This window comes from Conger conger, chromosome 16 (assembly GCF_963514075.1).
Source record: "Conger conger chromosome 16, fConCon1.1, whole genome shotgun sequence".
In the NCBI taxonomy this organism is placed as follows: Eukaryota; Metazoa; Chordata; class Actinopteri; order Anguilliformes; family Congridae; genus Conger; species Conger conger.
The window spans coordinates 29,708,810-29,726,274 of NC_083775.1; the positions used below are offsets into that span (position 1 = coordinate 29,708,810).

Here is a 17,465-nt window from a genome sequence, read left to right on the forward strand (position 1 = left end):
ACATAGATATGACCATTGTCACAGAGGAACATACAGCCTAATCAGTAATGCTACATTGCAGTGGTTAGCGCTGAGGCTAATCAGTCTGCTCAAGACTGTTGTGATACCAATACGAATCAGCATTCATTCAAAGCCCAGCTTTGTAGTCTAGACCAGGGGTCCTCAATCTTACCCAGAAAGGGCAAGTGTGGGTGCAGGCTTTTGTTCCAACCAAGCAGTTACATGCCTGATTTTACCAATCTTTACTAATTTACTAATTAGCAAAGACTCTCGTGGTTGATTAGTGGAATCAGGTGTGTAACAGCTTGGTTGGATGCCTGCTCCCACACTGGCCCTTTCTGTTTAAGACGATGAGACAAAAACAGTTCAAATTATTTTATTTGCTGACATAAATTCTTTCAAATCGGTATATTCAAATGAAAATATGCAGAACTAAAGTATTGATCTCCCAAAAAAGCTATGATTTGAAGTAGTTCAAATGCCAGTTCTATATATTTGTAAGTACTTAAATCTGCATGGGCTAAAATACTCGCATACTTTTTTTAAAAACTCACTCAGTGGTTGCCAATTAATCAGTGTAATTACATGATGGTTGAGGATGATTAACAAGGACACATTTCAATCTTGGTTATACTATCAGGATAATTAAGAAGTTATATTTAATTCAAGTTTAAAGTACATTAAACACTAAAAACTACATGCAATTTATACATTTCTAAAACATTTGCATTCATACGGTATTAATTTTTTAAGTCCTTTAAAAAATATTACCATCTGGGAATTTTGTCAAATACAAATGGTTTCTCCTTTTTCAATAATTTCTCTCCAATGTAATGTCTAAACTTCATTAAGTTTTAAATTATACAAAGGTTTCAGTGAGAATATTTGAAAAGGTACGTATTCTTGGATTGCTTACTGTACCACAGACGCTGTTGTTTTTCCTGCAGTGGCTCTCAAACTCAGCGCCACCGTGGATGCTAGTTTTTGTTCCAATAAGTGGAGCCCCAAAATGTGAACAAGCTGTTTCTTTTTCTCAAGTAGGCAGTCATTATGTCAGAAATATTTCTGCATGCCATGAAGAATAAGAGTCCCATTCTCGCATTGGGCTATACTGCATACAATTATATAAAAAGAGGGAACCCAGATTTTTCAACTGAATAAATGAATGACTGGGTTGAATCTAGAGCAGTGGTTCTTAAACTTAATGGAGGTACTGAACCCTGCAAGCTTCATCAGTGCATACACCGAACCCTTCGTAATTGGAAAAATAAAATATGATTTCTTCAAAACATAGGTATATATTTTATTGGAAAATAAAATATATACCTATGCTTTTATCGAACCCCCATAATGCGAACCCAGGTTAAGAACCACTGATCTAGAGGCTCCTAATGAGGTTGCTGAACACGCATTTAGCTTTTTCATAGTTTTCTTTATTAAACTTAACACAATGCAGGTTTGTCTCGTTACCACACGCTTTGTTGTTGAATTCTTCTTTATCTACCAAATGGTTCGTTTTATTGGGCATGTGTCTGTAATTTCCCAAATTAGGAGCACATTGATTGGTAGTCTAACTAGTCTAACTAAAATGTCATATATATAATATAATTTGCAACACAGAGCAATGTGAATATGGAATAAGAATGATAATTTCACTGAATATTTAGATATTACTTCAGAAAAATCAGCAGTTTGATAACTGTCTGGGATTGTAATTGAGGTTGGAACAAAAACCAGCGTACACAGAGTATTTATCGTCACTGATTTACTGGCTGTCTGGGCAGAACACACCTTCCAGACCCTATAGGTTGCATCCAGTACTGCAGGTGAGCCAGGATTATTTCACACCCTGCATGCCACACAGTACTACAAGATAACCAGTGACTATTTTACACCCGACAGGTCACACTGTGCCAAAGGATAACCAGCAACTATTTTGCTCCACACAGGCGACACAGTGTGACAGGAGAACCTGTGACTATTTTACTCCACACAGGCTACACAGCACAACAAGAATTCATTCATGTCAGTCTGCTGGTTACACAGGTGCCTACAAGGCCCATTGTGACTGAATGAGCCACTTTATTGGGCTTTAAAACTTGCACTTGAGTCTGTAAGCCCAGTACCCCAGGGAAATCATTGAATACAGGAATGTGGATCTCGCACCTTCACCCCGAAGGCTCCAATTAATATTTCTCAGCCAAATCCCTCTTCTAATTTTACATTTATTTATTTTTAAAAGTGGCATTTACAACATTCATGAGAGGCAGAGCATAAACCAGAAAGTCAACGGAACCGTGGCCGTCCTGACAGATCCAAAACGAGTATCAACTTAATTGGAAAAAGTTAAATATGACATTTGCCATTTTACGGTTTTAAATCCATCGTTCAAAGGTATTACTCCGAGTAGGAATTGCAGAATTAATTCCGCAGTAGTTCCGCTGCTCGGATGGAATAACAAGTGGTATAATTGGTGGACTTTAAAGACAAGTGCAACGGGGACGAGACTTGATTGTAGAAAGATCAGCGCAAGGCCGAATGAGTCAGCTCTGGCCAAAACAAGTCCAGACTCGGTCACCCACGCGAAGCTCCAGTTCACAGCAGAGACGCCACTTTCCCCTGATTGCTGAAGAAGTAGCGGTTCTTAGATGCTAAGTGTCTCCAAAAGAGGCAGAGGAATTGGTTGTCATGAGCGCGAACGCTCTTCATGCGTTTGCGCTCGACAGCAAACAGCAGGCGAGAGCGTTTAGCGAAAACGGCAAACTGGAGGCCCTTGGGCAAGAGTGTCAAGCTCCCGTCCTGGAGCGCTCCCCGAAGGGGAACATCACAGATCGCAGTGATGAAGATTACAGTCCTGGGGACAGCCGATTCCGATTCGCCAGACTCGACACCCCTTCAGGCGATCACGGCACCACACCGAGCCGAAATCGAAATGAACTTTTACTAAATCTTGTCAATCCTTCATAACCATATGAGCACGTCTTAATATGTATTACGAGAAATGTATGAAATTGTAATAGTTAGTTTTTTTCCATCCATTTGCCGGAAAACAGAATTTTAGGAGATTTGACGTCAGTGTTCCAGCGTGTCGTTGGATCAAATGCCTGTGAATTTTCCATTACCCTCCAATCAATATCCTTTCACGCAACAGCGCCTGTTCTTCTCCCCCCAGAGCCACAGGCCACGGCTCTGAGTCCCCCTCCTCATTTAATGTCAGTCAAATCCACTCCCCTCCCTCCAAAAAATCCCCCCGAAAGATCTGTATCGTTCCCATACGTCAAACAGCGTGCTCTAACATCCATTTCAGCTGGTCTTCAGCACCTTCGCCCAACAAGAACAACAAGGGTGACATGGCTCAGGCAGTAAGAGCAGTCGTCTGGCAGTTGAAGGGTTGCTGGTTCGATCCCCCGCCCGGGCTGTCGAAGTGTCCCTGAGCAAGACACCTAACCCCCAAATGCTCCTGACGAGCTGGTTGGCACCTTGCATGGCAGCCAATCGCCGTCGGAGTGTGAGTGTGAGTGTGTGTATGTGTATGTGTATGGGTGAATGAGAAGCATCAATTGTACAGCGCTTTGGATAAAGGTGCTATACAAATGCCAACCATTTATTTACCATTGTGGGTCACCACAACTGCACAATCGTGCCGGCGTCCCGGGGCGGGGGCTACGTTCCGGGACGCGGCGGGCCCTGTCCCCAGCCCGCGCCTCGCTCAGAAAGCTCCCGGCCGCAGCCGTTCCGCGCGTTTCCCGGGCAGCCGATCGATCTCAGCCTAGCGGCCTCACCTCGGCGATAAATCGCGGTCTGTTCCCTTAACGACTTCATTAAACAGAGCTCAGGCGGGCTGGGCCGGGCTAATGGCGGTACTTAGCGGGGATTACGAGCGTCCCTTTCCGCGGCTCAGCCCGGCGGCGGGTCGGGCGTCGCCGGCCGCGTGCCGAGCTTTACTCACGCGAGCCGCCCGCGTTCTCTCGCTTACTGACACGCCGTGCCTTAGACCGCGCGAAGCACGCCGTTCTCCTCGCTGGGTTAAATGGCAACCGCCCGACCCTGTTCCTGGAGACCCAGCATCCTGTGGGGTTTTCCAGCTCAACTGTAATTTGGCAGCCTCGATTCCACCAATTAGCAGCTCTAGCCGTCGAGCGAGGGGCGCTTTTGTTAGGGCTGGAGCGAAAACCTACAGGACGGTAGATGTGAACGAACGTGGTTGGACAACCCCGGGCTGAAAAGCATACCTGAGGGGGGTTTCTTTCTCGGAATCGTCACGTGAACGTGACGTGCGGAGTTAATCATCCAGGGCAGTAAGCGGTAACCGCAAAGCGAATTGTATTTGTCGGGTCCGTGCGGGCACGTACGTTACGTGCGAGGAGACGGCTCGTTCCGCGAGCCGCCCCCTCGTACAGCCGGCACTGGGGAGCGTCCTGACATCATCACCGCCAAGGTCATCATTCAGACGAGCGGCGCGCTCGCACTTCGATTGCCACGCCGTTCATCACCCCGCTAAGCCAGCCCACAGATGAGACCCCGGCTGACCGCGGTTTCCGTTATGTCTGGGCGGAGGGGGTGGAGGGGGGGGGGGTACGCGTCTGGAGCTAAATCGTGCCGTCGTTCCGCACGTCTCAACGACCCCGCCGCGTCCCTGAGCGGAACGTCAGGGCGGCAGAGCTTCCGGTCGGCGGGCTGAGGAGTCTCTGACATTTCATCAAATAATGAATGAAATCGGGCAGCTCCGCATGCGGGGACTGAATAAGTGATTACATTTTCATAACTTCATTACGGATGATGAAAAAAAATGAAATAAAAACTGTGTGGGGAGGGGTTGGGGGTCTCGGTGGGAGTCGATTACGGCGTCCGAACGGGGGGGGGTGGGGGATAATTACCGCCGCCGGAGCCGGGGTTCTGAGGCGGAGGACGCGGTGCGTCGCCGTGACGGAGGGGGTCGCCTCAGGTGCGCTAGCCGCAGCTGCCTCCGGAACCTTCTCCCCAGAGCCCGGCCGCCACGGGGAGGCCGCGCGCCGCTCGCTGGAGAGGGCTGCCTCCGCCCCCTGCTGGAGGGAAGCTGTCAGCACAGCTACAAGCGATTAACCAATCACGGTCTTCAAGCACCGCCTTGAGTCAGGCGTCTTAGCGCTGGGCTAAAACTAAAACCTGCACCCAGACCAGACAAGCCCTTTTTTAGATAAGACTGGACACCACAGGTATAAGGAGAAGAAGGCTCTGCCCCCTGCTGGTCAAAAGCAGTCGGTACAGGACAGGAGCGGTATAGAGAGGAGGTGGGACGGCTCGTTTCAATGTGGCAGAAGTCCCACCATAGCCGAGTCGGGTTCCAGATGAGCTATGAGCCTGTGTGTGTGTGTGTGTGTGTGTGTGTGTGTGTGTGTGTGTGGCTCGGGGCCTCCATCTCTCATGCTCTGATCGGGAGGAGCGCGCTACGCCGGGCGGTCTCCGAGCAGCCGGTCGGCTCGTACGAGAAACTTAATGAGTCCGAACGGAACGAGCCGGCACGCCACCACCAGAGACACGCGATACTGCACAACCGCGCGAAAGATCAGAGAGAGGGAGAGAGGAACAGAGTGAGAAAGACACAAAAAGAGCATGTGAGTGAGAGATTGAGAGACAGACCACAGACCAAGAGACAGAGAAAGAGGCAGACAGAGGCAGAGAGAGAGAGGGCAACTAATTCAAAAAGCCCATTACCATTCCAAACATACTGTGACAATACCGCACACTCAGATTGAAAAGATGATTATAACACCTCTACAGTCATAGCAGTGAGCAATGGCTTTGTGTGTGCAGATAACTGCTAAGCCAAGACATCTCGGTACGGGATTCAAGCCCTGTGGTTCTGGACGGATATTGAAAATTTTAAATAAAAATATGAGGCGGGGGGGGGGGGGGGGAGAGATTGGCTGTCTCACTTGGGCGTGAATGCACCACTTCTGCCTGTAAGATAAGGGAGAGGGGGAGCGGAGGAGGTTTTCGACCAAGTGAGAAAGAAAAGGGTACCAAAGAGAGACCATATTGAATAGTGTCATGTTTAATGATCAGCTTATCCACTGCGCATCGCACGTTTCAAACAGCAATGAAACATGTTCTCATATACATATGTACATACATCCATCTGCTATGAACACAAGCCAGCTCTGCAGAGAGAGAGTGTGTCACACTGCGGGCTGGTATCCCTGGAGACACGTCGGTCGTAGGTTGGGTGTGGGGGGTTTTTTCCATCCTCTCCGTGTCAGTGGGTGTAAGAATCTTCCGGAAGCTCGCCCAACAGGCAGTCCAGGTCATCTGCGGTGGAGGGAGACACCGGTGCGGTTAGTGACGGTCACGGTCCCGGCTGGACCGCGCGAAACACGAAGAGAACCGGCGGTCACGTTCAGCACACAGACAGCGGCGAGCCAGAGGAGAGGCGTCAGCCATCCCCGTACCAAATCCACTCACCCCAGAGGACTCTACGACAGGGGGTGTGCGGGCTAATCTGAAAAACGGCTGGAGCGGACGGAGGTTTATTTTTTGTGAACAGTTTCGTATTGCTTTTCAAACCTCACCTCCTGCCCTAAAGAAGGGGGAGAGAGATGATCAGCGGCCCTGGGCTTGTAAGCTGACAGCTACACCGGCAGCCGTACCGCATGCTGAAATATCGCTACACTGAGCTCCGTGCAGTCTCGCAGTGCTTTTCTCCAGAAGAACAATGTCATAACTAACCCAGCCATACACGGTTGTAAACATTCAAAGGTTCGATACGGTCTTGTTTTCGCTGCAGAGGGACCAGCAAGCAAGGTTTTCCTGGATTTTGTGGTTAAATTCGCATTGGAATTGCCTGCCCCGGGGAGCAGTGGGTGGAGGTTTTTATGTTTTAACCTAGCGCTACGACACCCGATTATACTCATCAAGGCCCTGATTGAAGAACACGATTAGTTAATCTGTTGCAGCAAGCACCGTGGGCTAAAACAAAACCTGCCCCCACACCCCACACCCCCTGTCCAAACAGAAACGTGCACCAGGGATGCTTTGGGTGTTGCATTGCTCAAAGTTCCACTGTTCAAACATTTGGATTCTATGAGTGGTCAGTGGCAGTTATCAAGAGCTTGACCTTGTAAGCTTATTTCTTCCTTCCACCGTCAAAGATTTGAGTGAGTTGTTAATTAGCCCTAAATTATCACTTCTGCGATCAGGCAAATGACCAAGCAGTTATTGGTCCTGAAACCCTCTGTACACTCTCAGCAAAAAAGGCTTCTTTGGTTCGTCTCTACAGCCTTTTCAAGTCAGTACGGAACACTCTAATGGGTGAAGTGTGAAAGCTCCCAAGAAAAACATTTTGTCCAACAAAGAACCCATGACCTAGATATGGCTCTTCTATGCAATCACAAGGTTACTATTTGGGATAACATTTCTTTCTGAGAGCGTAACGTGTCCACTGACGTCACTGCTGTACAGCTGGAAGGACGCACCTGTCTCCCACGCCGGGTCCTCCACTCCCAGGGTGCCCGAGGCGTTCTGGGGCCCTTCGGCGCACTCGTCCTCGTCCTCAAACAGGAGCTCCATGTTTGAGACGGTGCCCCCCGGTGGGCAGGAGGTCTGTTCAAGCTGAGGAACCGGTCCTTCCTGAGGGCCAGCACGAAACGGCATTGAGAAAAGACTCGCCACACGTTACCTGTGGTTCGGCATCAAAAGGGTACACTGAGGTCCGGCCCGTTTCAGGATTTAGTTTTGCCTTCTGCTTTTCATTTTCAAGTATTTCAGTCATTTATTTAACCAGACGATAAAGCTGCAGTGAGCTATATTGCATATGTACCGTTGTTGAAAAACTTGAAAAACTTTAGTGAAGCATAGGAGTGAACCAGTACTACTGTAAAAAGCCTTTTAAAAAAGTACGCCTGAATTGGTTAGGAACACAAGATTGTTTGGAGTGAAAACCATCGAAACAAAAAGCCATTCATTTGACAGTCATAACCACATAAAATGTGACATTAAAGGTACAATAGGTGATTTCGGACTTCTAACGGTCAAGAGAGGATTTGCAGCAACAAACACCCTCAAACCACAACAGTGTTTATCCCTCCCCCTTCTCTGTCAATGCGCTGATGTTGAAACGCCATTGGCTGTGGCAATTAGAACCAATTTTCAACCAATGAGCTTGAATTATTGTACAGCTATACGCCGGCCCGACAACTGCATATTTTGAAAACCCGAATTTAAGTACTATAAACACAGGCAGACGGTGAGTCAACATGTCACTGAGCCTTTTTCAATGATAGGAAGGGATTTACAATGGACTTGTAACAATGTTTTTACACAAAAACCTTACCCATTGTACCTTTAAATGTAACATTTACAAAAGAACTCATCCCAGGGACAAAACATAATAATAATTATCATGAAAGATTCATTCTTCATTTTCTGTGACTCACTCATTCTCGGCACTAAATCAGCCACCGTTGGACATGATAGAATAACTGTCTCGAGAACAAAGCCCGCTCACCAGGGAATGCTGGGACAGCTGTGTGGAGGACCAGACTGTCCTGTCTGGAGAGTAGATCCGGAGCAGGTTGTTGGGCGTGACGTTCAGGTAGTGGTTGCGGTGAGAGGGAGAGAACACACCCACCTAGACAGAAGAAGCACAGCGTGACTGTGTGTGTGTGTGTGTGTGTGTGTGTGTGTGTGTGTGAGACTGTGTGTGTGGGTGTGTCTGTGACTGTGTGTGTGTGCGTGCGTGCGTGCGTGTGTGTGTGTGCGTGTGTGTGCGCGTGTGTGTGTGTGCGTGTGTGTGTGTGTGTGTGAGTGCTAGTGCCAGCAAGCCATAGTGCTAACCACTATGACATAACAGCTGAACGACAGTGCAAGCACTAGTCCCCATCTTGCCATACCACTAATCGCTATGACTTAACAGAGCTGGACCACAGTATGTGTGCTAGCCCCAGCTAGCCATAGCGCTAATCGCTATGTCTTAACAGAGCTGGACCACAGTATGTGTGCTAGCCCCAGCAAGCCATAGCGCTAATCTCTATGACATAACAGAGCTGAACCACAGTATGCGTGCTAGCCCCAGCTAGCCATAGCGCTAATCGCTATGTCTTAACAGAGCTGGACCACAGTATGTGTGCTAGCCCCAGCAAGCCATAGCGCTAATCTCCATGACATAACAGAGCTGAACCACAGTATGTGTGCTAGCCCCAGCTAGCCGTAGCGCTAATCTCCATGACATAACAGAGCTGAACCACAGTATGTGTGCTAGCCCCAACTAGCCGTAGCGCTAATCTCAATGACATAAGAGCTGGACCACAGTACTTGTGCTCCTGCCAGCCAGCAATAGCACTAACCGCTATGACACAACAGAACTGATGCGTTGTATCTGCAAATTCTGGAGGTTTCTAATGGTAAGCATCTGCTCTGTGTGGGAACAGACGGAGCAATCTGGGTCTATTTTGCTAAAATCATCGGGCTCTGAAAACTGCTCATAAATCAAGAGAGTCTAGACAAGCCTTAATGTGAAGTCCCTTAAAGCCACGTGTATAAGGCCAGCCACTCTGCAATCTACAGAACTATCTCAAACTGGTCTGCAATACTGTGTTTGAGTATGCAGTGGGACCAGGCAGAGCTTACCTGTTTGCTGTGAGTGGCAGCTCAGAATGTGTGTAGGCAGTGTAGGAAGGTTTTAGTTTAGCTAAGTAGCAGCAGTAGTATGCAGTGAGTCTTACTCAGCAGAGGGAGAGTATGGTGTGCAGGTATGCAGGAGGGGAGGCAGGTACCACACCTTCTGAGTGGCAGCTGAGCTGGCGAATATGCAGAACACCGGGGGGGGAGGGGTCTTATTTTGAGAGGCAGAACAGCATGTGAAATAAGTATGGGGAGGCAGGGCTTACCAGTTTGAGTAGCAGCACAGTGTGTGTATAAGGTAAAGGGGGGGCGGGGCTTACCTGTTTGAGTAGCAGCACAGTGTGTGTATAAGGCATGGGGGGGCGGGGTTTACCTGTTTGAGTAGCAGCACAGTGTGTGTATAAGGCATGGGGGGGCGGGGTTTACCTGTTTGAGTAGCAGCACAGTGTGTGTATAAGGTAAAGGGGGGGCGGGGTTTACCAGTTTGAGTAGCACCACAGTGTGTGTATAAGGTAAAGGGGGGGCGGGGTTTACCAGTTTGAGTAGCACCACAGTGTGTGTATAAGGTAAAGGGGAGGCAGGGCATACCAGTTTGAGTAGCACCACAGTGTGTGTATAAGGTAAAGGGGAGGCAGGGCATACCAGTTTGAGTAGCACCACAGTGTGTGTGTATAAGGTAAAGGGGAGGCAGGGCATACCAGTTTGAGTAGCACCACAGTGTGTGTGTATAAGGTATGGGGGGGCGGGGTTCACCTGTTTGAGCAGCAGCACGGCGCCGGGCTTCAGTTCCCCCTGTCGGTCCTCCAGGAGGCGCCGGTGCACAGTGGCCCGAATCTCCCCTGAGAAACACAGACACAGACACACACACACACAGACACACACAGACACACAGACACACAGACACACAGACACACAGACACACACAGACAGACAGACAGACAGACACACGCACACACGCACACACGCACACACGCACACACGCACACACGCACACACGCACGCACGCACGCACACACGCACACACGCACACACGCACACACGCACACACGCACACACACATAGACACACACAGACAGACACAGACACACACACACACACACACACACACACACACACACAGACACAGACACAGACACACACAGACACACACAGACACACACAGACACACACAGACACACACAGACACAGACAGACACAGACACAGACACAGACACAGACACAGAGCTGCTGAGCCACCCTACAGGCAGAGACTGGGTCAACCACATGGAGCGGCATTGGCTCAGGCGGTAAGAGCAGTTGTCTGGCAGTTGGAGGGTAGCCAGTCTGATCCCGGCCTGGGTGTGTCGAAGTGTCCCTGAGCAAGACACCTAACCCCCAAGTGCTCCTGATGAGCTGGTTGGTGCCTTGCATGGTGGCTGATCGTCATTGGTTTGTATGTATGAATGTGTGTATGAATGGGTGAATGAGAAGCATCAATTGTACAGCGCTTTGGATAGAGGCGCTACATAAAATGTCAACCATTTACCTTTTACTAAGGGCAGTAGAGGAGTAAAATGGAGGCAGCAGTGTAGAGCAGTGGTTCAGGGTTCGGGCGAGGATGAGGTTGTAGGTTTAAGTCTGAAGTTGGCACAGCTGTTGTGCCCTTGAGCAAAGTGTTTTTGGTGTTTGCTTATGCCTAAAACTAAAATTTAAATCATCTACCCAACAGTTCAAGCTTTGGAAATACCACATTCTAGAAGTTTTAGAATATATTTATCACCTGAAAGGAACCCAAAGGGCACATTTTTTGAACCCGGAATTTGCACAACACTTTCATCAACATGTTGCTGGCGCTGCGAGATATCAAATCAAACTGAAAGTAAATGCTTTAATTAAAAAAAGTTTTCATAAAAATATGCTTTTATCAAAATCTATGTTGCTATCAAAATCAATTTATCAAAATTGATCCTACGGTGTCATATTATACCACATTTCTTTGGAACAATATTTTCAGAGATACCGTGTTCAGTCACAATTTCATTTTCGAAATGAGCCAAAACGACGAGGCAATGCCTTCAAGACATAGACCTAGAAGAGATTTAGGTTCGCCCTTACAGTATAAATGCCATTAAATGTTTAAAACCGCCCTGTCGGTTTTCACTTTGCAGTATATATAAGCGTTATTAAATTAAAATCACTTGGACAGCCGGCTCGCGCTAATGCATTCGCTGAGCGTGTTTGAGATGACTGAACCCTTTTCAATAGCTCGTTCCTGCCAATAATATCCAGAACGGAGCCTGGCCATTACGTAGACTAATGGCTCCTGCTACCTGTCCCCGCCCCCGCCCCCGTCTCGCGGCGGCTCTCCGGTGTAGGAGTGGTAATGACCCGCTCCATCGTTAGCTCTTCAACTCACCCCCCTGCGAGAGGAAGCCAACAGCCACCGCCCGCCATGCCTGCCTGTCTGCCTGCCTGTCTGCCTGTCTGCCTGTCTGCCTGTCTGCCTGTCTGCCTGTCTGCCTGTCTGCCTGTCTAGTATTTGAGCGTCAGTTTTTTGTGTAAGTGCATCTGTGTGCTGAATGTGAGAGCGTGTCCACATGCTGTGTTTGTGCATGTATGCTGTATGTTGAAAGTTTTTTGTTTCAGAGTAAGTGCATGTGCATCTATGGGTATGTTGATGTGTGTGTGTGTGTGCGTGTGTGTGTGTGTGTGTGTAACATAAGAAGCGTGTTACCTGTGGGGTCTCTGAAGACGGCCTTGGCGTCAGCGTGCGTGTGCGTCAGAGTCTTCACCATCACGGCCATGTTGGGCACTTTGTTCTTGGCCAGCTGCTTCAGCGCCGCCTGACAGAGGAGAGAGCGCTTTAGACAGCAGGAACCGAGCTGTGACCGGGCAAATGCTGGGCAAACACATTTCCACTGCAGCACACGGACTGAGGTAAAAAGCCAATCTGTGCTTTACTTGGCGCAGTTGTCCAGCTCCGAGACCCTGTTCGCGAAACAGGACCTTGATTGGTAACTGCAGTGCTCCCTGCCCAGCGCCATGACTACATTCACCCTGCCCAGCGCCATGACTACATTCACCCTGCCCAGCGCCATGACGACATTCACCCTGCCCAGCGCCATGACTACATTCACCCTGCCCAGCGCCATGACTACATTCACCCTGCCCAGCATCATGACTACATTCACCCTGCCCAGCATCATGACTACATTCACCCTGCCCAGCGCCATGACTACATTCACCCTGCCCAGCGCCATGACTACATGCACCCTGCCCAGCGCCATGACTACATGCACCCTGCCCAGCGCCATGACTACATTCACCCTGCCCAGCGCCATGACTACATTCACCCTGCCCAGCGCCATGACGACATTCACCCTGCCCAGCGCCATGACTACATTCACCCTGCCCAGCGCCATGACTACATTCACCCTGCCCAGCGCCATGACTACATTCACCCTGCCCAGCGCCATGACTACATTCACCCTGCCCAGCGCCATGACGACATTCACCCTGCCCAGCATCATGACGACATTCACCCTGCCCAGCGCGATGACTACATGCACCCTGCCCAGCGCCATGACGACATTCACCCTGCCCAGCGCCATGACTACATGCACCCTGCCCAGCGCCATGACGACATTCACCCTGCCCAGCGCCATGACTACATTCACCCTGCCCAGCGCCATGACGACATTCACCCTGCCCAGCGCCATGACTACATGCACCCTGCCCAGCGCCATGACTACATTCACCCTGCCCAGCGCCATGACTACATTCACCCTGCCCAGCGCCATGACTACATTCACCCTGCCCAGCGCCATGACTACATGCACCCTGCCCAGCGCCATGACGACATTCACCCTGCCCAGCGCCATGACTACATGCACCCTGCCCAGCGCCATGACTACATTCACCCTGCCCAGCGCCATGACTACATTCACCCTGCCCAGCGCCATGACGACATTCACCCTGCCCAGCGCCATGCTAACATTCACCCAGCCCAACAGTCACCGTAACCAGGACCTAAACGACACCAACACTCACCTTTCTCAGCACCATGACGACGCTATAGGAGTGCAGGAAGCAGGCGGGGTTTCTCTCGTCTAATCCCATCTCTGCCTTCATCGCGGCCCACGGTCCCCCGGAGAACTCCTCATCGTCAGACGCCTGAGAGCTGGGCACCTGAGAGAGAGAGAGACCCTTTGAACCGCACTTTCAGCTATGTGCTGCACCTGGCTGCAAACAGCAGAGTTCCATTTGTATTCAGTACATAACACCTGGTACAGCAGTTCTTGTAAAGGTGCGCGTGGCTAAAATGTCACGCTGTCAAGCTGTTTCCACCTCACGTACAGTCCGTACCTTCTGCTAAAGGGTGTGAACATCGTAGAAAGGGCAGGGCACAGCTGTTCAAGTCATTAGTGTATAGTTAAGAAGAGACAAATAAATCTCCAACAGTCTGCAGTGGGATTGGTTTTGCCCGACTGCCGGCTGCGCAGACGTCTGCGGGAGTCTTACCTGGCTGCGCAGTCGGGCTACGGCTCCGTGAGTGGGCGTCTGCGGGAGTCTTACCTGGCTGCGCAGTCGGGCTACGGCTCCGTGAGTGGGCGTCTGCAGGAGTCTTACCCGGCTGCGCAGTCGGGCTACGGCTCCGTGAGTGGGCGTCTGCAGGAGTCTTACCCGGCTGCGCAGTCGGGCTACAGCTCCGTGAGTGGGCGTCTGCAGGAGTCTTACCTGGCTGCGCAGTCGGGCTACGGCTCCGTGAGTGGGCGTCTGCAGGAGTCTTACCTGGCTGCGCAGTCGGGCTACAGCTCCGTGAGTGGGCGTCTGCGGGGGTCTTACCTGGCTGCGCAGTCGGGCTACAGCTCCGTGAGTGGGCGTCTGCAGGAGTCTTACCTGGCTGCGCAGTCGGGCTACGGCTCCGTGAGTGGGCGTCTGCAGGAGTCTTACCTGGCTGCGCAGTCGGGCTACAGCTCCGTGAGTGGGCGTCTGCGGGACGGACACTACGATGTCATCCAGGCTCCGACCATGCAGCTACCAGCAGAAAACGCATGAAAAAAAGAAAAGCAGAGGAGTGGATTCATATGCACTCACTTCAGAATCAGGTCACATCCCACTTTCTCTGAGAAGGGAGTTTCTTGAAGTTCTGGCAAAACCCCCAACCTGGTGTCTTAAACCAGCCACTTCATTATGCCCCAAATACACAGCTCAAAACTCCTCTCTCTCACCTCCACTAGTGTGTGGTGCGCAGTGTGTGCACCCCAAACACCATATGCAATCCATGAAAAAATGAATTGTCCTCCACAATATGTGTTGTTACAATATCATTCTACTGATGTTTATAAAAGTGCTTGGAGGATGCTTTAGGTAAATAACACATTTCACCAACTTGCACAGCTATGAAGGGAAATTAGGGTGTACATTTTAGGCAAGCTGAGAGTCAGTTGGGACCAGGGATGTGATTTTTCTCTATTCATTAGATGACATTACAGGCATTTAGCAGACGCTCTTATCCAGACCGACAATGAAGTGCAAATCAAACCCAGGGACAAGTGCGTTGAGGACCCAAGAGGAAAGTACAGTTCCGAGTCCTAGCGTGATCACAGATACAACTTGAACCCTTGAACCCCCGAAATTAAAGTAGGCCTATTGATTTTAAAAACCCTAAATGTCTCTGGAGCCGCCGGAACCCGAGCCCTCTCCCCCTGATTAAGGCACTTAAGGATTTAGAAATAATTTCTTGATTAACCAGGGATGATAACAGCAGGGGAAAAAAAAAAAAGTCACACGCCCAGCTGTAAGGATGTAATGAGTTCTCACCAGCCGTGGGTCAAGTACAAAAGTATTTCACATTCAAATGCTTTTCTACGCATAACGGAGCTGAGCTGGTCTGGTGCATTGGAATCTATGAAGCACTCTGAAAAAGGGCAAACCCCACCTTCTGGTCCTCTCGGTTGCCTCAGCTGCACCAGACAAGATCAATCGAGCACAGAAAGGTATTTCAATCCAAAACAAAGGCCTATTGGAGCGTGGTGTGGTACTCACCTGCTGGGGCAGAAGTCCGGCAGGCCCGGGGAAGCGGCGGGTTTTGGGCGTGGCCTGCTGGTGCTGGCGCTTCTGCGGCGTCTTGCTGGCGGCGGACACCAGCTGCACCAGGTGGTTGGTGAAGACGGGCGCGCGCAGGGGGCTGGGGGCGACGGCAGGGGGGGTCCTGGGGGGGCCGGAGGGGCTGCTGGAGACGCGACCGGCGAGGCCACACGCAGGCGTCTGCTGACGCAGCGCCGGCCTGACCGGCCGGGGGGTCACATGACCCGGGCAGGGGGAGGAAGAGGGGGTGGCTCGGGACGAGGCCGGGGTCCGGGGTGGGACGGCAGGGGAGCGCGGGACGGCAAAGGGGGGTGTCAGATCCGCAGCGCTAACAGGCTGGCAGGGGGTCCGGTTCACGTGGGCGGGGGGTCGGAGACTGACGCCAGGTTGCGCTCCGCCCCCTCTCTCCAACAGGCACGTTCTCTTCGCGGGGGAAACGCTTTCTACGGAGGGCTGCACCGCATCCTGTTGCCGAAAGACGTGCTCCAGATCCTCCAGGTCCACATCCCAGTCGTCAAAGTCATCTGGGAATGGGACGGGTAGCCGGTTGCTCTGTGCGGGAGTAACCGTGGAGCTCGGGGCTGCAGCTGCTGTCCCAGCCGGGATTTTGGGACAGGCAGGAGGTGGGGGCGGGCAGGAAAGGACAGAGGGGGCAGCAGGATTGGAAAGACACTTTATTCTGTAAATAGTCTTTTCACCAGCACTGGATAAGCCTGTGGCTTTCTCCTGCGGGCTGTGGGAGTTTGTGTGAGGGGGAAGGGGTTTACACCCCGCCTCTGTTGCCCGGACGCTGGTGGAGGTCAGGTCTCGGAGTCGACAAGCGGCACCAGTAACAGGAACAGCTGCAGTAGTTACGGGGTCTGTTGTAACGTCCCAGTCCGCCTTCAGCAAATCCTGCAGGAACCGCAATAGAGATGTATTATAACATGTTTGTATCATTGCTGGCTTATTAGCTCATTCTACTGGACACCATATGCAAATATAACTTATATATAAGGAAAGCAAGCTTGTGTTCAAAAAGTGGCACTAAACCATGATCTGAAAACCAACAACAATCATGGTACTCAGATGTCGCTTTACCTTTAGCCGCCTTGACTAAAGTTATCAACGTCTTAAACTAGCCAATTAGGTAGCTAGGAGCCCTTTAGACAACATTGTCATATGACTAGACATATTCAGCTAACAGCAAACATGCATTTAAAACACGAGTGATTTACTGAAATAGATTCTCCAAGTAGCAACAGTAAAAACATGAAGTCACGTAAAGTTAGGCAACTCAGCTTATTTACAAGCTAGCTTGTTGATAACAGTTTCTGATCACCTCGTCGTCGAAGTCTTCGCCCACGTTAAAAATGCCATTCCACTTGCATGCCTATCGAAAAAAAGAACATTCTTTAACTTTATCTACTGTATCTAGCTAGCTAGTTTGCCACTTCTTGTTAGCAAACATTAGCTTTAAAATTGATTTAGCTCACATAACATCTTACCATCGCAATCATTTCAGTGAGTTCCTCTTATTTGACATCGGTTAACTTCCGAAGAAACTCCCATCACCAGGTTGCTAGTGTATTATCTGATTAAAAAACTGAATCGCTTTTAATTATCAGGCGATCAAACAGGTGAGGTTAGCAAGCTAGCCACTGCAAAACTTGCACAGTGCACACTGCAAGCTGACCGCCGCCACGTTCAAAAAGTACGTATGTACGTCATAACACCACGTTGCGTCCGGACGATGCCTCAAGCTTCAAGAAACCTGACGTGCAAAGCTACATAGACAGAATAAAAACCAAACCCACAGA

General features: G+C 50.2%; 1 protein-coding gene across 1 annotated transcript; it reads right to left on the minus strand.

Annotated features, from left to right (window-relative positions):
• Nucleotides 1–6,018: 6,018 nt before the first annotated feature.
• Nucleotides 6,019–17,407, minus strand: hrob (homologous recombination factor with OB-fold). The gene is made up of 10 exons (XM_061224927.1): nucleotides 17,154–17,407; nucleotides 16,988–17,038; nucleotides 15,625–16,560; nucleotides 14,530–14,613; nucleotides 13,627–13,764; nucleotides 12,311–12,419; nucleotides 10,351–10,436; nucleotides 8,483–8,605; nucleotides 7,452–7,605; nucleotides 6,019–6,288 (listed from the first exon to the last, which is right to left on the minus strand). The coding sequence occupies exons 1-10, from the start codon at nucleotides 17,163–17,165 to the stop codon at nucleotides 6,236–6,238; spliced, it is 1,746 nt and encodes a 581-aa protein (XP_061080911.1). The 5' UTR covers nucleotides 17,166–17,407; the 3' UTR covers nucleotides 6,019–6,235.
• Between the last annotated feature and the right edge of the window lie 58 nt (nucleotides 17,408–17,465).